General features: G+C 42.0%; 1 protein-coding gene across 2 annotated transcripts; it reads left to right on the forward strand.

Annotated features, from left to right (window-relative positions):
* The first annotated feature begins 2,991 nt into the window (after window positions 1-2,991).
* On the forward strand, window positions 2,992-14,019 carry TLR4 (toll like receptor 4). 2 transcript variants are annotated; one of them, XM_027550650.1, is made up of 3 exons: window positions 2,992-3,554; window positions 8,113-8,279; window positions 11,028-14,019. In XM_027550650.1, the coding sequence occupies exons 1-3, from the start codon at window positions 3,462-3,464 to the stop codon at window positions 13,291-13,293; spliced, it is 2,526 nt and encodes an 841-aa protein (XP_027406451.1). In that variant the 5' UTR covers window positions 2,992-3,461; the 3' UTR covers window positions 13,294-14,019. The 2 variants fall into 2 exon arrangements, with proteins under 2 accessions (XP_027406451.1, XP_027406452.1); XM_027550651.1 differs by lacking the exon at window positions 8,113-8,279 and having other exon boundaries at window positions 3,168-3,554.
* Window positions 14,020-18,080: the final 4,061 nt, after the last annotated feature.

Genomic DNA, 18,080 nt, shown 5'->3' on the forward strand with positions numbered 1-18,080 from the left:
TTTAGATGGATTTGAAGTGCTTTGGTGATATCTTGGGTAGAACTATTAATATGTAGGATACAATAATAGTAATTTGTTGTTGTTGTTTAACATCTAAGTCATGTCTGACTCTTTGCAACCCCATGGACTGCAGCATACCAGGCTCCCCTGTCCTTCACTATCTCCTGGAGGTTGCCAAGATTCATGTCCATTGGGTCAGTGATGCTATCTAATTATCTCATCCTCTGCCTCCCCCTTCTCCTTTTGCCTTCAGTCTTTCAAAAGTCCCAGCATCATGGACTTTTCCAATGAGTTAGTTCTGTGCATCAGGTGGCCAAAGTATTGGAGCTTCAGCTTCAGCATCAGTCCTTCCAGTGAATATTCAGGGTTGATTTCCTTTAAGATTGACTGGCTTGATCTCTTTGCTGTCCAAGGGACTCACAAGAGTCTTCTCCAGCACCGCAATTCAAAGCACCAACTTTCTGACACTCAGCCTTCTTTATGGCCCAACTCTCATATCCATACATGACTACTGGAAAAACCATGGCTTTGATTATATGAACTTTTGTCACCAACGTGATGTCTCTGCTTCTTAAAACACAGTCTAGGTTTGTCACAGCTTTCCTTCCAAGGAGCAAACATTTTTAAATTTCATGGCTGCAGTGATTTTGGAGCCCAAAAAAATAAAATCTGTCACTGCTTCCAATTTTTCCCCTTCTATTTGCCATAAAGAGATGGGACCAGATGCCATAATTTTAGTTTTTTAAATGTTGAGCTTCAAGCCAGCTTTTTCAACTCTCCTCTTTCACCCCCATCAAGAGGCTGTTTAGTTCCTCTTCACTTTCTGCCATTAGAGTGGTATCATATGCATATAAACTACGTTTTTGTTTAACAGAAACTTACACTGTACTTCCTATACTCTAGACACTGTCCTCAAAGCTTTACAAATTCTGCTTTATTTAATCCCATAACAATACTTCAAGGTACATATTATTATTATTTTATTCATATTTTTAATCACCTTAATAATTATCAATTTATGGAATATCCTGATGAACCATGCACTAGACTAGGCATTTCCTGTAAACTAATTTAATTCCATCATGTAAGACAAATGTGATTATTTCTAGTTTTTAAAAAATCTAATGCATAGCAGCTTCCATTTTTTGGACTATCACAAGGCCTTCTTTTTATGAATTTCATAAATGTGAGTTTCTGTTGTGATTAGAATTATTATCCCATTTTACAGACTGGAAATTGAGTCTCATTAGTTTAAGTGACTTGACCAACGATGTTACATGGCACAGATCACCCTAGTGTAGATTTGAATTTTGGTATATTTATTTGATTCTTCAACCCAACCCACCTTATTTAATCCTCTAAGAATACTTTGAGGTACATATTATTATCCTCACTTCATTCATATTTCTTGGGCTTCCTTTGTGGCTCAGCTGGTAAAGAATCCGCCTGCAAGGCGGGAGACCTGGTTTGATCCCTAGGTTGGGAAGATCCCCTGGAGAAGGGAAAGACTACCCACGCCAGTATTCTGGCCTGCAGAATTTCATGGACTATATAGTCCATGGGGTTGCAAAGAGTCGGACACGACAGAGTGACTTTCACTTCACTTATTCATATTTTTAATCACCTTAATACTTAAAAATCACCTTAATACAGCTTTATTTTCAATGTTTCATAAATTTGGGTTTCTTCACAAGATTTCACAAAATTGGACAGTGCCTGGGCTGCATTTTATGCCCTGTCAAAATTCAAAGATTGGAACCTTGACCTCAGCACCTCAGAATTCTGAGGTTGGGCCTTTGTTTATGCATTTACTTTCGCTGCAATGGGTCTGGGCTGCGCGAGTGGGGTTTCTCTAGTTGTGGTGAGCCAGGGCTACTCTGTAGCCGTGGTGGCTTCTCTTGCTGAGGAGCACAGGCTTCAGGGCATGTGGGGTGCAGCAGTTGTAGCTTGCAGGCTCAGTTACCCCATGGCATGTGGAATCTTCCTGGAGCAGGGATTGAACCCATGTCCCTTGCTCTATCAGGCAAATTCTTAACAACCGGACCACCAGGAACAGTCAAATTTGGGTTTTTTAAATGATAATTAAGGTAAAATGAGGTCATGGTCTCATCACTTCAAGGCAAATACATGGGGGAACAATGGAAATAGTGAGAGACTTTATTTTGCGGGGTCTCCAAAATCACTGCAGATGGTGACTGCAGGCACGAAATTAAAAGATGCTTGCTCCTTGGAAGAAAAGCTATGACCAACCTAGACAGCATATTAAAAAGCAGAGATATTACTTTGCCAACAAAGGTCTGTCTAGTCAAAGCTATGGTTTTTCCAGTAGTCATGTATGGATGTTGAGAGTTGGACTATAAAGAAAGCTGAGCGCTGAAGAATTGATGCTTTTGAACTGTGGTGTTGGAGAAGACTCTTGAGAGTCCCTTGGACTGCAAGGAGATCCAAACAGTCCATCCTAAAGGAAATCAGTCCTGGGTGTTCATTGGAAGGACTGATGTTGAAGCTGAAACTCTAAAACTTTGGCTACCTGATGTGAAGAACTGACTCACTGGAACAGACCCTGATGCTGGGAAAGATTGAAGGCGGGAGGAGAAGGGGATGACAGAGGATGAGATGGTTGGATGGCATCACCCACTCAATGGACATGAGTTTGGGTAGACTCCGGGAGTTGATGATGGACAGGGAGGCCTGGTGTGCCGCAGTCCATGGGGTCGCAAAGGGTCAGACACGATTAAGCGACTGAACTGAACTGAGATCATGAGGTTATAGTTTAGGGTGGCTCTAACCCATTATGACTTGTGTGCTTATAAGAAAAGGAAATTAAGACCCAGCACATGCAGAGAGAAGATGACGTGAAGGCACAGGGAGAAGACAGCCATCTATAAGCCAAGGGGAGAGCATGAAAAATTAAGCCTGCTGATCCCTTGAGCACAGACGTCTAGCCTCCAGAACTTCGTGAGAAAATGAATGTTTAAGTCACCTAGTCCAGGGTATTTTGTTATGGCTGGAACATAGGAAATGAACATTTAACAGTAAGTTTCCACTACAAAACGAAAGCAGAAAGCCACAGTTCCTGGGTAGTCACACAGGCTGTTTGACTAGTCTGATTGCTTTCCTAAATTCACTAACCCTGAGGTCAGATGACTTCCTGGGATAAAAGCCAGCTTCCTCTTGTTGTTACTTCAGCCCCTGGTCTGCAGACGTTTTCTTCTTCTTCCTCTAACTTCCCTTCCGGTGGCAGAGGAGATAAATATCAGAGAAACGAAAGTCCAGAAAGCTAAGGCTGCCCCTCTCACTTCCTCTCCTCCCGTAACCCAGCACTGCTTTGAATAGGGGCAGTGCCCTGGGGCACCAAGCCGGGGAGAGACGACACTACAGTGCCTCGGAGGCTGCCCTGGCCGGCACAGACAGAGGGTCATGCTTTCACAGAGCCACTTCTGGTCACAGAAAATGCCAGGATGATGGCGCGTGCCCGCCTGGCTGCGGCTCTGATCCCAGCCACGGCCATCCTCTCCTGCCTGCGAACCGAGAGCTGGGACCCTTGCGTACAGGTACGTGGCTTCCCTGAGCTTGGCCTTGCTTCTGAAAAACTGCTCTCTGCTCAGTTTCCCTGTGCTGGGCCCTGGTTAGGTTCATTTGCAAACAGATCAAATTACTTTAAAGTAAGAAACCGCAGGAATCAAATGATTCATGGTTACAGGGCATTAACAGGCAGCCCGAGGCATGTGCCCCACTTAGGAATTACGTGGGAACTTTAGGCCACCTGCTTAGAATCCCTATTGTTCCACATCTGGGCTATGTGACTTTGAAGAAGTCCTTAAACCTCTCTGAGACTAGTTTTTACATCAATAAAAGAACCATAGACTTTAATAGAAAGTTTTAAGAAGCCTGCTTCCTGTCATTCCTTTCCGCTGTGGTTTGTACACTGTTTCGAGCTGTTGCTTTGCCCCTTTCAGTATCAGGAAGATTCGTTTGTTTGTTTGTTTTTTGTCTCTTAATAGAAAGAACTTTCTATGTAGATTTTGGATTTCTAAATCTAGTCTAGTTCTGTCCAAAAAATGAAAAGAAAAAGAGTTGGCAAAGAAAAGGGTAGACAGAGAGATAAAGACAGAGACAGAGTAATAGAGAAGAACAGGAGACAGGGAAAGATGCAAAACGTCAGCTAATGCAATGCTTTCTTTGCGAAACACCAGCCAGCTGGTTTGTAATCTCATTCAGAAAGGGTCTCCTGTTTTTTCCTCCTGCATGGACTTGACTATTGCTTTGGAAACCCACGGCAGCAGCAAACAGCCACAGAAATGTCCTGGGGTTTAGGGTGTGGCAGAAACTCAAGAAAAGCATAGTCAGAGCCTGGACAGTGAGGACATGGGGGAAATCATGTCATCTAAAGTCCCCTGTCCCCGCCACTCCCTGCCCACACACGGCTCACTGTCCTCCTCTCTGTGTCTCTCCTGCTGTTCAATCAGTGCATATAGATCCTCCAATTATGGTCATCGCGAGATAAAATCACAGCTTCTCCTGCCTCCTCCCCTTTCCCATGCCCCAGATGCTCTCATTTTCCAAAACTTGTTCCCTCTGTCCATCACCTCAGCGTACCCTAGGGCAGATCCCCAGTTCCCCTGGCCTTGATGCTTGGACAGTGACCAGTCTCCTGACCCCACAGCCTGCTTCCTTTAATCTAATCTGCTCATATTCATCTGCTGTTTGTTTGTTGTTGTTTTTTGAGATTCAACTCTAAGATATTACTGTCTTTTAGAGCTTTTAATAATTCTCCATCACTGTCAAGGACCTTTTCCTACCATGGTGCCCTTTGCACTTGCGATTTCCTCTAGCTAGAATGAATGCCTTTCCCCCTAGATGAGTGCTGTTCAATGGGTCACATGAAGTTATTTAAATTTAAATAATACATTTAACTAAATTCAACTAAATTTTTATTTAACCACATTAACATAATTTTAACTAGCTAAATTTAAAACGATGTTTTAAACTATGTTCTAGTAGCCATATTAAATAAATTAAAAGTAGGTGAATTTAATTTTAGTAGTATTTTTATTTGACTTTGTTTATTAAAAATACTATTTCAAAATGCAATATATACTAGACAATTAAGATATTTTACGTTTTTTTTCTTTTTGGTACTATGTCCTTGAGTTTTAGCACATATTATACCATTTCTTTTACATTTATTATATTAAACTATCCACATTTCTCATGTTCAATAGCTGTGTGTGGCTTGTGGTTACCCAATTGGACAATACAGCCCTAGATATGTTCATAGCTTAGTCCCTCACTTCATTCAAATTTCTGCTTAAACATTACCTCCTCTGGGAAGGCTTGCTTGCTTGCCTCATATAAAGCTCCTCACTCCCTGTATTTGCCTTTAATGTCCTATGCTACTTATTTTTATTCGTTTAAAAAATATTTATTTGTTTATTTGGCTGCACTGGGTCTTATTTGTGGCATTCAGGATTTTTTAGTTGTGGCTTGCAAACTCTTAATTGCAATACCTGGGATCTAGTTCTCTGACCAGGGGTTGAATCCAGGCCCCTTGCATTGGGAACACAAAGTCCAGTCACGGGACCCCCAGGGAAGTCCTGCTGCTTTACTTTTTTCTCATAGTACACCACTGTGTGTGTGTGTGTGTGTGTGTGTGTATACACACACGTGTGAGTGTGTGTGTGTGCACTCAGTTGTGTCCGACTCTTTGCAACCCCATAAACTGCAGTCCCCTGTCTCTATCTATGGGATTTTCCAGGCAAGAATATTGGAGGGACTTGCCATTTCCTTCTCCAACGGATCTCTCCCAGCCAGAGATCGAACCTGGATCTCATGCAGTGCAGGTGGTTTCTTTATGAACTGAGCCACCAGGGAAGCCCATACATATGCATATATAAAATACATTTAGTGTGTGAATACATATATTTATTGTTCATTATTTGTCTTTATGTTGACATGGTATTTGTAAAAGGGCAAGATCATTGCTGGTTTTACTTGTCACCGTGTCCCAGTGCCTAGCGCATGTGGTTGCTCAATTTGTAGATGTTAAACGACTCACAAGTATCGCCGTAGGGCAGAGTATAGGGCCCCCCCGACCTGGCTCTGGCTCCCCATCTGATTAGGTTTCATACCCCTGCCACACTCCATCTAAGTGGAGCTAGTTTTCCACCTCTCGGTACTCACACTCTTCCCTCCTTCTTCCTCTTTCCACATATCCAAATCTCACTTATCCTTCCAGATTTGCCTTGAAATTTTCCTTTTCTTGGAAGCCTTCTATACAATCTATAGTCTCAGAATCCAGGATTGATATCTACCTTTTCTGAACCAAAGGGAACATTTTCCAAGCCTGGTTTAAGACCCTTTTCAGGAATGAGTTGTGGTCCTACCATAACCCTTACTCTAGATGGGGAGCTGATGGGAGTCTGGAGCCATATCACATTGGTCTTTGTGGTAACCACAGCACTTGATAGCAAATGTCTTCAGTTGGGATTTGAATAAACCTCCATGGAATCAGTTATCCATTCATTTGTTCAACAAATATTTATTGAGCACTAACCATTTTCTGGGCATCTTTCTGAGTGCTGGAGACATAACAGAGAGCTAGATTCTCAAAGTTTACAATCTAGAGAGGGAAACAAGCAGTATGTATGTGACAATCACACAGAAGGCATCATGTTAGATAGTGATGTCTCCCCTGAAGGAGAATAAAAGGAGCTAAGGGATGACCCTGGCCCCACTCCCTATTAGACAGTATGGGCTGTGCAGATGCTCTGAGGAATAACATTTCAGGATCAAGCGAATAAAGTAAAGAGCTGCACTGTGGCCTGTGAGACTTTACACATATTACTTCATCTTGCTGAATTCTTATGCTTTAAAAGGTTTATTTGCAGATTAAATTCAAGTATGTAGCATATAAGACCTAAGCCTCATACAGTGGAGAATTAATAATAGCCAATAATAATACATGTTAACAATGTATTGATCACTTACACTGTAATAGGCTTTGAGATAATCTCTTTAAAAACCTTATCTCATTAATCCTTTTAACAGATTCTATGCGTTTTAAACTGAAAACCAAAATTAGCTGGCTTAAGCAGAGAATTTTGTTGAAGAATCAGAGAATAAGGAAACTAAATGGGAAGTTGGAGAACAAGGCTTACAAAGAATTTGGGAATATGTGATAGATATCAGCTTAGGAACCAAGGCAGTATCAAGTGTTAGGTTCCACCACCGGAGTCTGTACACGTCAAATATTTGTCCTCATTTCTACCTCATCTGCTCAAAGGTCAGTGATCCAAGTGAAAGTGAAATTTGTTCAGTTGTGTCCAATTCTTTGTGACCCAGAATTCTCCAGGCCAGAATACTGGAGTTGGTAGCCTTTCCCTTCTCCAGGGGATCTTCCCAATCCAGGGATCGAACCCAGGTCTCCCGCATTGCAGGCAGGTTCTTTACCAGCTGAGCCACAAGGGAAGCCCAAGAATACTGAAGTGGGTAGCCTATCCCTTCTCCAGCGGACCTTCCTGACCCAGGAATTGAACTGGGGTCTCCTGCATTGCAGGCTGATTCTTAACCAACTGAGCTATGAGTGATCCAAGGGAAAGAGTAAAATTGGCAAAAATTGGGCTATGACCAAGGAAGTGCAGAAGACTTGACTGGAAGTCTCTTTAAACGTGTATACATGAGAGGTATATTTAGAAAAACAATAGCAACAACACAATGCCTTCCTGCAAATCACAGGGAAGAGCTAGGGTGATATCTAGGGCTTTTGGACTCTAGTGCTTCAGATCTTCACCACGAGACTCCATTGCTTCTTGCTGAATGCTGCCATTGAGAGAGTAGAGGTTAAACATCGGGTAGGTGCTTTTCCTTTTCTAATCTAGAGTAAGACCTTTTATAAGAATGAAGTGAGTGGATAAATGAAGGGATAAGTGGATGGATGAACAGATGATCAGGTGACTTATGATTGGATGGATGGATGTTTGAAAGAAGGTTGACTGGTCTCTTTGCTCGTCCCAGTAGCCTCCAAGGCTGTAGTCTAGGAGAGGAGAGTTGCTGGGAAGTCTGCTAAGGTGCATGCAGGAAGACACCGCATCTAATATCTAATCATTTCAGGTTGTTCCTAACATTAGTTACCAATGCATGGAGCTGAATCTCTACAAAATCCCCGACAACATCCCCATATCAACCAAGATGCTGGACCTGAGCTTTAACTACCTGAGACATTTAGGCAGCCATAACTTCTCCAGCTTCCCAGAACTGCAAGTGCTGGATTTATCCAGGTAATGCATGAGTTCTACCACTGTACAAGGAGAAATGTTCATGGTATTGTCATTTCATTCTCAAGTCAGAAAGCCTGATTCATGAGGTCTCCTTTTCATTTACTTAATTATTCACTCAACAGACATCTTACTTATTACATAACTTTGGGCAAGCTATCTCCCTTCTTCAGGTCTCAGCTTTTTTATTTGTGAAAGCAGTTGGATGAGGCAGTTTCTAAGGAAAATTCTATCTCTGATTTTCTCTTAAGTCAGGGGAGTAAACTGACTCAAATTCTTTCATCAGCAAATATTTATTAACTACTTGCTGCTATATGTTGTTCACTCTGCTAGGAAACAAGAATATGTTGGTATGTAACACACAACCCTAGCTATTCAGGAGGGCATATCCACTTAAAAGAATTAATATGTTAAACCTGAGCATGGTGCTGGGCATATAGTAGGCATTCAATACATGTTACTTGATTCTGATTTTGGATTTTGAACCTGAGATAAAGATAATAATATATAAGAGTAGGTGACAAGTTATTTGAAAACTAGAGAAAATACATTGTGTTGTACAGAAAAGGAGACTTCTATGCAGAGAGCCACTGGGCTTCCCTGATGGCTCAGTGGGCACAGAATCCACCTGCAATGCAGGAGACCTGGGTTCAATCCCTTGCTTGGGAATATTCCCTATGGGGGGGCGGGGCAACCCACTCCAGTATTCTTGCCTGGAGAATCCCCCTGATCAGAGGAGCCTGGTGGGCCATAATCCATGGGGTCGCAAAGAGTTGGACAGGAATGAGTGACTAACATACATATGCAGTGAGTAATTAAGACAGAGTTCTTGAATGGAGTTGGATTCAGATAATGTCTAGAATATTGAAAGTGAGGTACAGGATAGGGAATTAAGAAGATACAAGAAAGAGAAAGATGCATGATCAAAGGAAAACATCTGCTGTAAGAATGAACAGTGACTAGTATTTTCTTTTCTGATACAATGAAGTGTATCATTCATTAGAACAGGCGAAGTTATTATCATCATTTTGGGGAGAACTGAGTCTTGTTCCTAAAATATTTACATCATTAGGGACCTTATTTAGAAAAGTAATGCATAATAGACTATAATCTCTATAAGAGTTTGTGAAAAGTGGAGAAACATATGTGACATTTTATTATAGAAACTCTTAATAAAGGATACGAAGATAGTAGATATTTCTGTAGAAGAGTGATCATCTGATGTTTTATACTCTAACTTGGATATTGATAAACTACAACAAAGGTAGGAACCAAGCATTTTGAAGGCAGTGACATGGAGCCCCATGGAAGTCAGAATACTTGAGCTGAGTCCTCCTCCAACATTTACTGCCATGTGGCTGGAGGCTTGTCTCTACATTTGACCTGAGTCTCAGTTTCATGTCTGTGACACATAAATGATGAACCTTACACCACAGGGTTAACTGTGATACTGAGAGTAACATGTTATATATATTAAAAACCTTGCAAAGTAGACCTTATAAGTATAAAATACTATTATAGCATTCCATTCATTTCTAAATTTCAGTTTTCTGAGTAAGAATTTTGTCAAGAACTGTACCAAATTGAGGTAGCCAGACCAATATTCTTTAATTTTAAAGAAAAATGGTTTCTCATCAGCGTCCCTTAAAATTGATCTTCGACCCACCATGTACCCAAGGAACTGCCCTCAGAAGCTTTAAATATGTTCCTAGAGAGAGGCTAGTTCCCTCTCCTGGTTAGTAGGAGGAGATGCTAGATCAAGATAAGGACAGATTATGGTGCAATAGACGCTCTGCCTTTTCACCTCACTTCACAGTGTCTTCAGGTACCGTCAATAACTCTACTTATTTTCAATGGATGTTTTCATGATAGACCAGCCAGCCTTTTGTCCCTATGGAAATCTACTGATACATTTTTTTTTTTTCTTTTTGTAGATGAGCAAACAGAGGCTTGGAGAGTTTAAGTATATATTCACATGGCTTGTTGACAACAGGCCAGAGATTCATATCCACATCCTGCTTCCAAGTTGTATGTTCCCTTCACCTTCATCCTCTGCTTCTCTAAAGTGATATTGTTGTTGTTTGGTCACTAAGTCATGTGCAAGTTTTTATGACCCCACGGACTGGCAGGCTCCTCCATCCATGGGATTTCCCAGGCAAGAAAACTGGAGTGGTTTGGTACTTCCTTCTGCAGGGGCTCTTTCTGACCCAGGGATTAAACCCAGCTCTCCTGCATTGGCAGGCACATTCTTTCTCTTTGAGTCCCCTTATTACATGGGGAATTTTTCTTGAATAGTAAGGATATCTGTGACATTTAGGTATAATTTCTATATCTTTGAAATTGGCATTCAGTGGTCATTTATCATGCCTAGCAATTAACAACTATCTATCTCAACTTACCAGTTGGATATATAATCACAATTATGTGTTTCAGGAAATGGCTAAAGTTGATCTGAGGTTCAGTCTTCAGGGGCCCCAGTCATTCATCTTTAACTGATTTTCCTCTGTTGGATGGACTGCCTCTGCTTAGCATGTGTGCCTCGTGTGATACAAAAGATTGTCATGGGCTAGTGTGACAGTACCAAATTTGCCGGACTTCTTTGTTTCATCTGCCTTGCTGGATATTTTTGCTTATGCACCATTATATAGCATTGTTATATCTGTGTGGAGACCTAGATGACTGGGTTGATATTTCATTTTGGTTTCCTATTCAGCAGAAATATTATATAATCTGTATCTCTTTTTCTTGTAGATGTGAAATTAAGATTATTGAAGACGACACATTTCAGGGCCTAAACCACCTCTCCACCTTGATACTGACGGGAAACCCTATCCAGAGTTTAGCCTGGGGAGCCTTTTCTGGGCTATCAAGTTTACAGAAGCTGGTGGCCGTGGAGACAAACCTAGTCTCTCTAAATGACTTCCCCATTGGACATCTCAAAAACTTGAAAGAGCTTAATGTGGCTCACAATTTTATCCATTCCTTCAAGTTACCTGAATATTTTTCTAACCTGCCCAACCTGGAGCACTTGGATCTTTCTAACAACAAAATCCAAAATATTTATTATGAAGATGTGAAAGTTCTACATCAAATGCCCCTACTCAACCTCTCTTTAGATTTGTCCTTGAACCCTTTAGACTTTATTGAACCAGGTACCTTTAAAGAAATTAAGCTCAATGGATTGACTCTGCGAAGTAATTTTAACAGTTCACATGTCATGAAAACCTGTATTCAAGGTCTGGCTGGTTTAAAAACCAACCGGCTGGTTTTGGGAGAATTTAAAAATGAAAGGAAGTTGCAAAGATTTGACAGATCTTTCCTGGAGGGACTGTGCAACCTGACCATTGAACAATTCCGGATAGCGTACTTGGACAAATTCTCAGGGGACGATACAGACTTATTTAATTGTTTGGCAAATGTTTCTGTGATTTCTCTGTTGAGTATATCTTTAGGAAGTCTACAAGCCCTTCTTAAAGATTTTAGATGGCAACACTTAGAAATTATTAACTGTGACTTTGACAAGTTTCCTGCATTGAAGCTCAGTTCTCTCAAAAAGTTTGTTTTCACAGACAACAAAGATATAAGCACTTTTACTGAGTTTCAGCTACCGAGCCTTCAGTATCTAGATCTCAAAAGAAATCACTTGAGTTTCAAGGGGTGCTGTTCTCACACTGATTTTGGGACAACCAACCTGAAGCATTTAGATCTGAGCTTCAATGATGTCATTACCTTAGGTTCAAACTTCATGGGCTTAGAGCAACTAGAACACCTGGATTTTCAGCATTCCACTCTGAAACAGATCAATGCTTTTTCAGCATTCCTATCACTCAGAAACCTCCGCTACCTTGATATTTCTTATACCAACATCCGCATTGTCTTCCATGGCATCTTTACTGGCTTAGTCAGTCTGCAAACCTTGAAAATGGCAGGCAACTCTTTTCAGAACAACTTGCTCCCTGACATCTTCACAGAACTGACTAACTTAACCGTCTTGGACCTCTCTAAGTGTCAGCTGGAACAGGTAGCCCAGACAGCATTTCACTCCCTCTCTAGCCTTCAGGTGCTGAATATGAGTCACAACAAACTCTTGTCACTGGATACATTTCTTTATGAACCACTCCACTCGCTCCGGATCCTAGACTGCAGTTTCAACCGTATCATGGCCTCTAAGGAGCAAGAACTACAGAATTTGCCAAGGAGCCTCACTTGGCTAAATCTTACTCAGAATGCATTTGCTTGTGTTTGTGAACATCAGAGCTTCCTGCAGTGGGTCAAGGACCAGAGGCAGCTCTTGGTGGGAGCTGAGCAAATGATGTGTGCAGAGCCTTTAGATATGGAGGACATGCCAGTGCTTAGTTTCAGGAACGCCACTTGTCAGCTGAGCAAGACGATCATCAGTGTGTCGGTGGTCACTGTGCTCCTGGTGTCTGTGGTAGGGGTCCTAGTCTACAAGTTCTATTTCCACCTGATGCTTCTTGCTGGCTGCAAAAAGTATGGCAGGGGCGAGAGCACCTATGACGCCTTTGTCATCTACTCGAGCCAGGATGAAGACTGGGTGCGGAATGAACTGGTAAAGAACTTGGAGGAGGGCGTGCCCCCCTTTCAGCTCTGCCTTCACTACAGGGACTTTATTCCTGGGGTGGCCATCGCCGCCAATATCATCCAGGAGGGTTTCCACAAAAGCCGTAAGGTTATTGTCGTGGTGTCCCAGCACTTCATCCAGAGCCGATGGTGTATCTTCGAGTATGAGATTGCCCAGACCTGGCAGTTTCTGAGCAGCCGTGCTGGCATCATCTTCATCGTCCTGCAGAAGCTGGAGAAGTCTCTCCTGCGGCAGCAGGTGGAGCTCTATCGCCTTCTGAGCAGGAACACCTACCTGGAGTGGGAGGACAGTGTCCTGGGGCGGCATGTCTTCTGGAGAAGACTCAGAAAAGCCTTGCTGGCTGGTAAACCCCAGAGTCCAGAAGGAACAGCAGATGCAGAAACCAACCCGCAAGAAGCGACAACCTCCACCTGAGGAGGAGAATCCCCTGATGTGCTTCTTTCCCAGATGGATGCAGGGCGTGTTCAGTTAACAAGTAAATGCCGCCATGTACCAAGCATTGTGCTAAAGACTGGTGATTCAGTGGTACGCGAGCCCTATAGGACTGCCAGCCTCGTGGAGCTTACAGTGTAGAGGGAATAAATACTGTGCTAAAATACAGAACTTCCCGGGGGATGTTTCAACCAACTCAGCTAAGGAGTCCAGGGCAGGGAAAGTCAACTAAACTCTTACCCCATCAAACTGAATTAGAGCTAAGAGACTGGGCCTCTGTGAGAGTAAAAAAGGACAGACTTCTTCTCCTGAGTCCTTCGAGTAGAAACCGCCTCAGGTTATATGTTTTAGCCATGTTAAAACAAGGTGTTTTTGGTCGTTTTGATTGATCTAGGTCTTGGCTCACTTTTCCTTTTTCTATTGGATACAGTTTAAATTCTACTTTCTGACCCAGAAGACTCCTGATTCAGATTCCCCTCCACTTTATGTCAATTCACAAATGTCCTGGTTATCCTTTAGCATGTTCTATTTATTAACTATTAGGTCCTGATATATTTTTGTCTTTATAAATCCAGTTCTCATTTTCCACGTCTTCTCTATCAACCCATACCATAAATAAAACTCTTAGAGACATGCTGGACATATCCATATTTAACTACTATCTTTTGAGGAAATATGTAAAATACAGTCTATCATTTTGTCACTTGATGTCATTCTGAAGTTACTACCTAGTACGTTATGACTGTCCTGAAGGCAGTATCAAAATGATTTGGTTGAAAGTGGCACTTATGGTAATAGAGGGAAATAGGTCCAACTTCCTGGCCTCATAATGAGAAATTCAGGTTAGAGGCAGGGTAAGAGGTGGGGTGACCTTTGGAGGTCAGTTTTTCTCAATGACCCCAGAAACATGTGGGCTGATAGAGCTGGGGTGACCACATAATGAGAATTGCAGCAAAATTTTTCTTGTGCAGCAAGTGGGTTTTATTTGATAGACGATTGAATTTTTCAAGGTATTTTGAAATGGTTTGAGGTGGGGAGCCTGCCTTGTTCTTTCCTGTTGGGTGTCTCTCCATGACCATATTTAGGAAAGAGCTGATGTCATTTTTGAGAAAATAATGTCCCCGAGGTTACTGTGGGTCATGTTAAGGTGAATTCTTAGAAAAGCACACTCATCCAGCTTCGTCAGCGTGGTGCAAAGAAAGGGCAAAGAGGACGTGTGGAAAATACAGTTGTCAAAACTGAAATATATGGCCACATGAGGAATGTGTTTGTGACTGAGTGTTCCAGAGGGTATTTTGGTCGGAGCACGGTTGAAGTTGCTGAGCATGCCTGAGTGTGTGTATAAGTCTCATGTGCCAGTGAAAGTGGGCACATGTGTTTGACCACATGCCTCTACGTGTTCCTGTTCATGTTTGTGTGATCATATCTGCGTGGAAGAAAGTGTGATTACATTGTAAGGGGAGTATTTGTACTGATGTTGATGTCTCAGCTGTTTGACTTAGGTCCTCACTCTGGTGCTGGCATGTGATTTCTCATATACAGATGTCTGTGTTAGATTCTCAGTATGCTTGAAGGCGTGGGTTTTTATGTGTGTCTAGGCTATATGTAAGTGTGTATGTTCATATTTAAGTGTGCATTTTGTATCTGTGTACTACTTCAAGCACATATATGACTCCAAGGAGGAAAATCAAAACCCAAGTGGAATATTTCCTGCATACAAGTCTGTCACTGGCCTTATTCCTACCATTCCTCTCTCCCTACTTTGAATTGTGAAAACTTCAGGTGAAGTAGGCAAGAAAGGAAAGAAATGATATGACAGAAACATAAGGGAAAGAAAGAGGAAATTTAGTCTTAGGACAGGTTCTTTCCAGCCATTTAAATTCTCTGGATTAAAGAGAGATGAAGGGTGGAATAGAAAGAAAAGAAAAATTAATACTAATGTCTCAAATTTGTATAATATCCTATATCTTAGGATATATTTGCACAATTATAACCACATTTGAATTTCTTATGATGCAAGTGGGGTAGCAGATAAAGAAGTAGTTTCACCATTTTACTGGTGTAAAACCAGAAGTTCAAGGAAGTATATTTATTAGGCCACAGAGTAAAGTGGCAGGGCCTGAACTGGGCTTTCAGCCGACACTGGGCAGCTTACTTTCCACTGCTTCATGCTTTAAGCTCACAAAACAGGAAGTGAAACTCCTGAACTTCTCTTTGTGGTTGACAGTAGTCAAGGGTTTTTCACTGAAACCATGAATCATTAGGTAAATACATATGCATACATACATTATATATATATATATACTGAGTGATTTATTTATAATAACTTTCTTTCCATAAAGGGAATGAGGGAGATTAAAAAAAAATACTATATGTGGACAAGTGTAGTTAGCTGGAACTAGAAAATCTTGATGAAGAACAGAAGAGGAAAAAAAAAAAACACTTAGAGTAAACTTTAGCATGGTGGTTCCCTGTCCTGACTCCAAAGAGACTGCCTCTGTTGTTTGGGATAGCGTAGCTTTGGAGAAAGCCAAAACTCCCAGTCCCCACTCACCTTCTAGACCTTAGATTTACTTCCCTGAGAGTCCAGTTAATTCAAATATAAAAAGAGGGTAGACTATTACTTTGCAAAACTCTTATATTAAAAATAGTACTTGTTCAATACAAACAGCACTTTCTAGGGGTGTACACCTCCAGGGGGCTTCCATGGTGGCTCAGTGGTAAAGAAACTGCCGACAATGTGGGAGACGGGGGTTCAGTCCCTGGCTTGGGAAGATCCCCTGGAGAAGGGAACGGCAACCCACTCCAGTATTCTTGCCTGGAAAATCCCATGGACAGAGGAGCTTCTTGGTCTCCAGTCCATGGGGTCGCAAAAGAGTCAGGCATGGCTTAGCAATCAAACAAGAGCAATCCCCTGGGACTCGATGAAAAGGCCACAGGGAGAAACACTGAGTGAGTGGTCTCCTCAGTTATACCATCTTACCGATTGGTGTTTTCCCAACCTGTGAGACCACAGGAGGACTGGAAGTGTAACTAGGCAGCTTTCCTCTGTCTCAGCCTCCACCCACAGGGTTCTCAGAACCCCTGCTTCCTTCTGGACTCTATACCCTCTCTAGACATCACCAGCAGGTTCTGGGGTGGTGGTTGTTGGGGGAAGTCTTCCAGGAACTCCCAGGAACCCTTGCAAGAATGACTGGGATGAACAGTGTATCTCTTGATCTTTTGCTTCCCTAGCCCTGAGCTCAATGGCAGTCACATAACAGACGTATTACACCTTCTTATTTGAAGAACTGATGAATGAGCAAAGGATCATCTCTGCAGCAGATGATGGCCTCTGTTCTTCCCACTCAAGGTTGCCAGATCCCAGAGCACAGTTCTCTGTTGCCCATGCAGTCTCTGGGGCTCCAGAATTCCACTCCCTACCCCGCACGGATGTTCTCAATCACCTCCTCCACTTGGCTCCTTAACTCCAAATATTCCAAAGACTTTGCAGAAGGGGAATAGAGAACTTCTCTAATAATAATTATTCTTTGTGGATATTTTTAAGCCCTATTCTGTTGTTTTATCTATGACATCAAATTTTGGGTCCCTACTCTGTCTGTCCCTACCATGTCTATTAGATGGGTACTAATAATATCAGCATTGTCACCCATTAGGAGATGAAGGCTCTGTAACTAACTCAAGTCCCACAGGTAGAAAACGGCAGAGCTTGGGTTTAAACACAACAGACCTTTCAGTCTATTCTTAGGACACCTCTGTGTTCAGGTGGGACCTTCCAGGAACCTGGTGGTGATTTCCGAAAAAGTAACAGAGTCCAGAAGGAGGCTTGGGTTCTGACAATCCCACGGATGGAGACCAAGTAAAAAAGAAACTCCCTGATTAGAATTAGCTCACTTGCGGTTCCACTGGTTGGCCAGGGCTCAACACCAGAATCCAGATATGATGGTTAAACCAAAGGGTGTGCAATGGGCTGAAAAATGAGCTGTGCGAGAGACGTGAGGCAGTGCTTGAAATCAAACACTTCCTCCAACCATGATGGACTAAGCCTTTCCCACTTTGTCTATCTTTCCTGATGGAATGAATTCTTCTCCATGAGGCTTTCAGAACTTTAATGTATATAGGTCTTTTCAAATGGCCTTCCAGATAGGTGCAACTGCTTCTGTATTTATAGCACTTCCCCACCAAGCTGTGTTCAGAGAGCCTCTCTGCCACAAGGTTTCAAATAAGGCTATTCCCTTCTGTCCCTTCATTAAATGGCAGGGATGTGTCACTGGAAATCAATGCAATAAGGAGATTGAGCTGGTATAGTCTGAGTACATCAACTTTAGCAATGCACCCTAGCACAGGATTTCAGTTGGACTGTCAGGAGGAGGAGGAGCAACAAAGCATGCCCCTTGGACTAATTTTCCTAGCGGCACCATGAGTCTCACTTCTTTTAGGTTGTTTAATGAGAGGCGCAAATAACTGATGATTTGGGCTTAGAAATTTCAGCCTAGTAACTAGTATGTCAATAGTCTATTTTGCTAAATGAAGAATACAGATGCTATGAAAATCATGAGTGTCCAGAAAATTTGGCTTTCATTTTCTTCCAAGGGAATATTCTAGCCATTATTGCTAAATATGGGGGGGGAGCAGGTTTAAAGAAAAAAAAAAAAAACTGTTTGGACTTCTTTATGTGGTTACTAGTCTAACAGATGCATACAGATGGGTTTGAATCCTGGTCCTGCTGCACCTTTAAGATATTATTTTGGAAGAGTTTCTTAAACTCT

Source organism: Bos indicus x Bos taurus, chromosome 8 (assembly GCF_003369695.1).
Source record: "Bos indicus x Bos taurus breed Angus x Brahman F1 hybrid chromosome 8, Bos_hybrid_MaternalHap_v2.0, whole genome shotgun sequence".
NCBI lineage: Eukaryota > Metazoa > Chordata > Mammalia > Artiodactyla > Bovidae > Bos > Bos indicus x Bos taurus.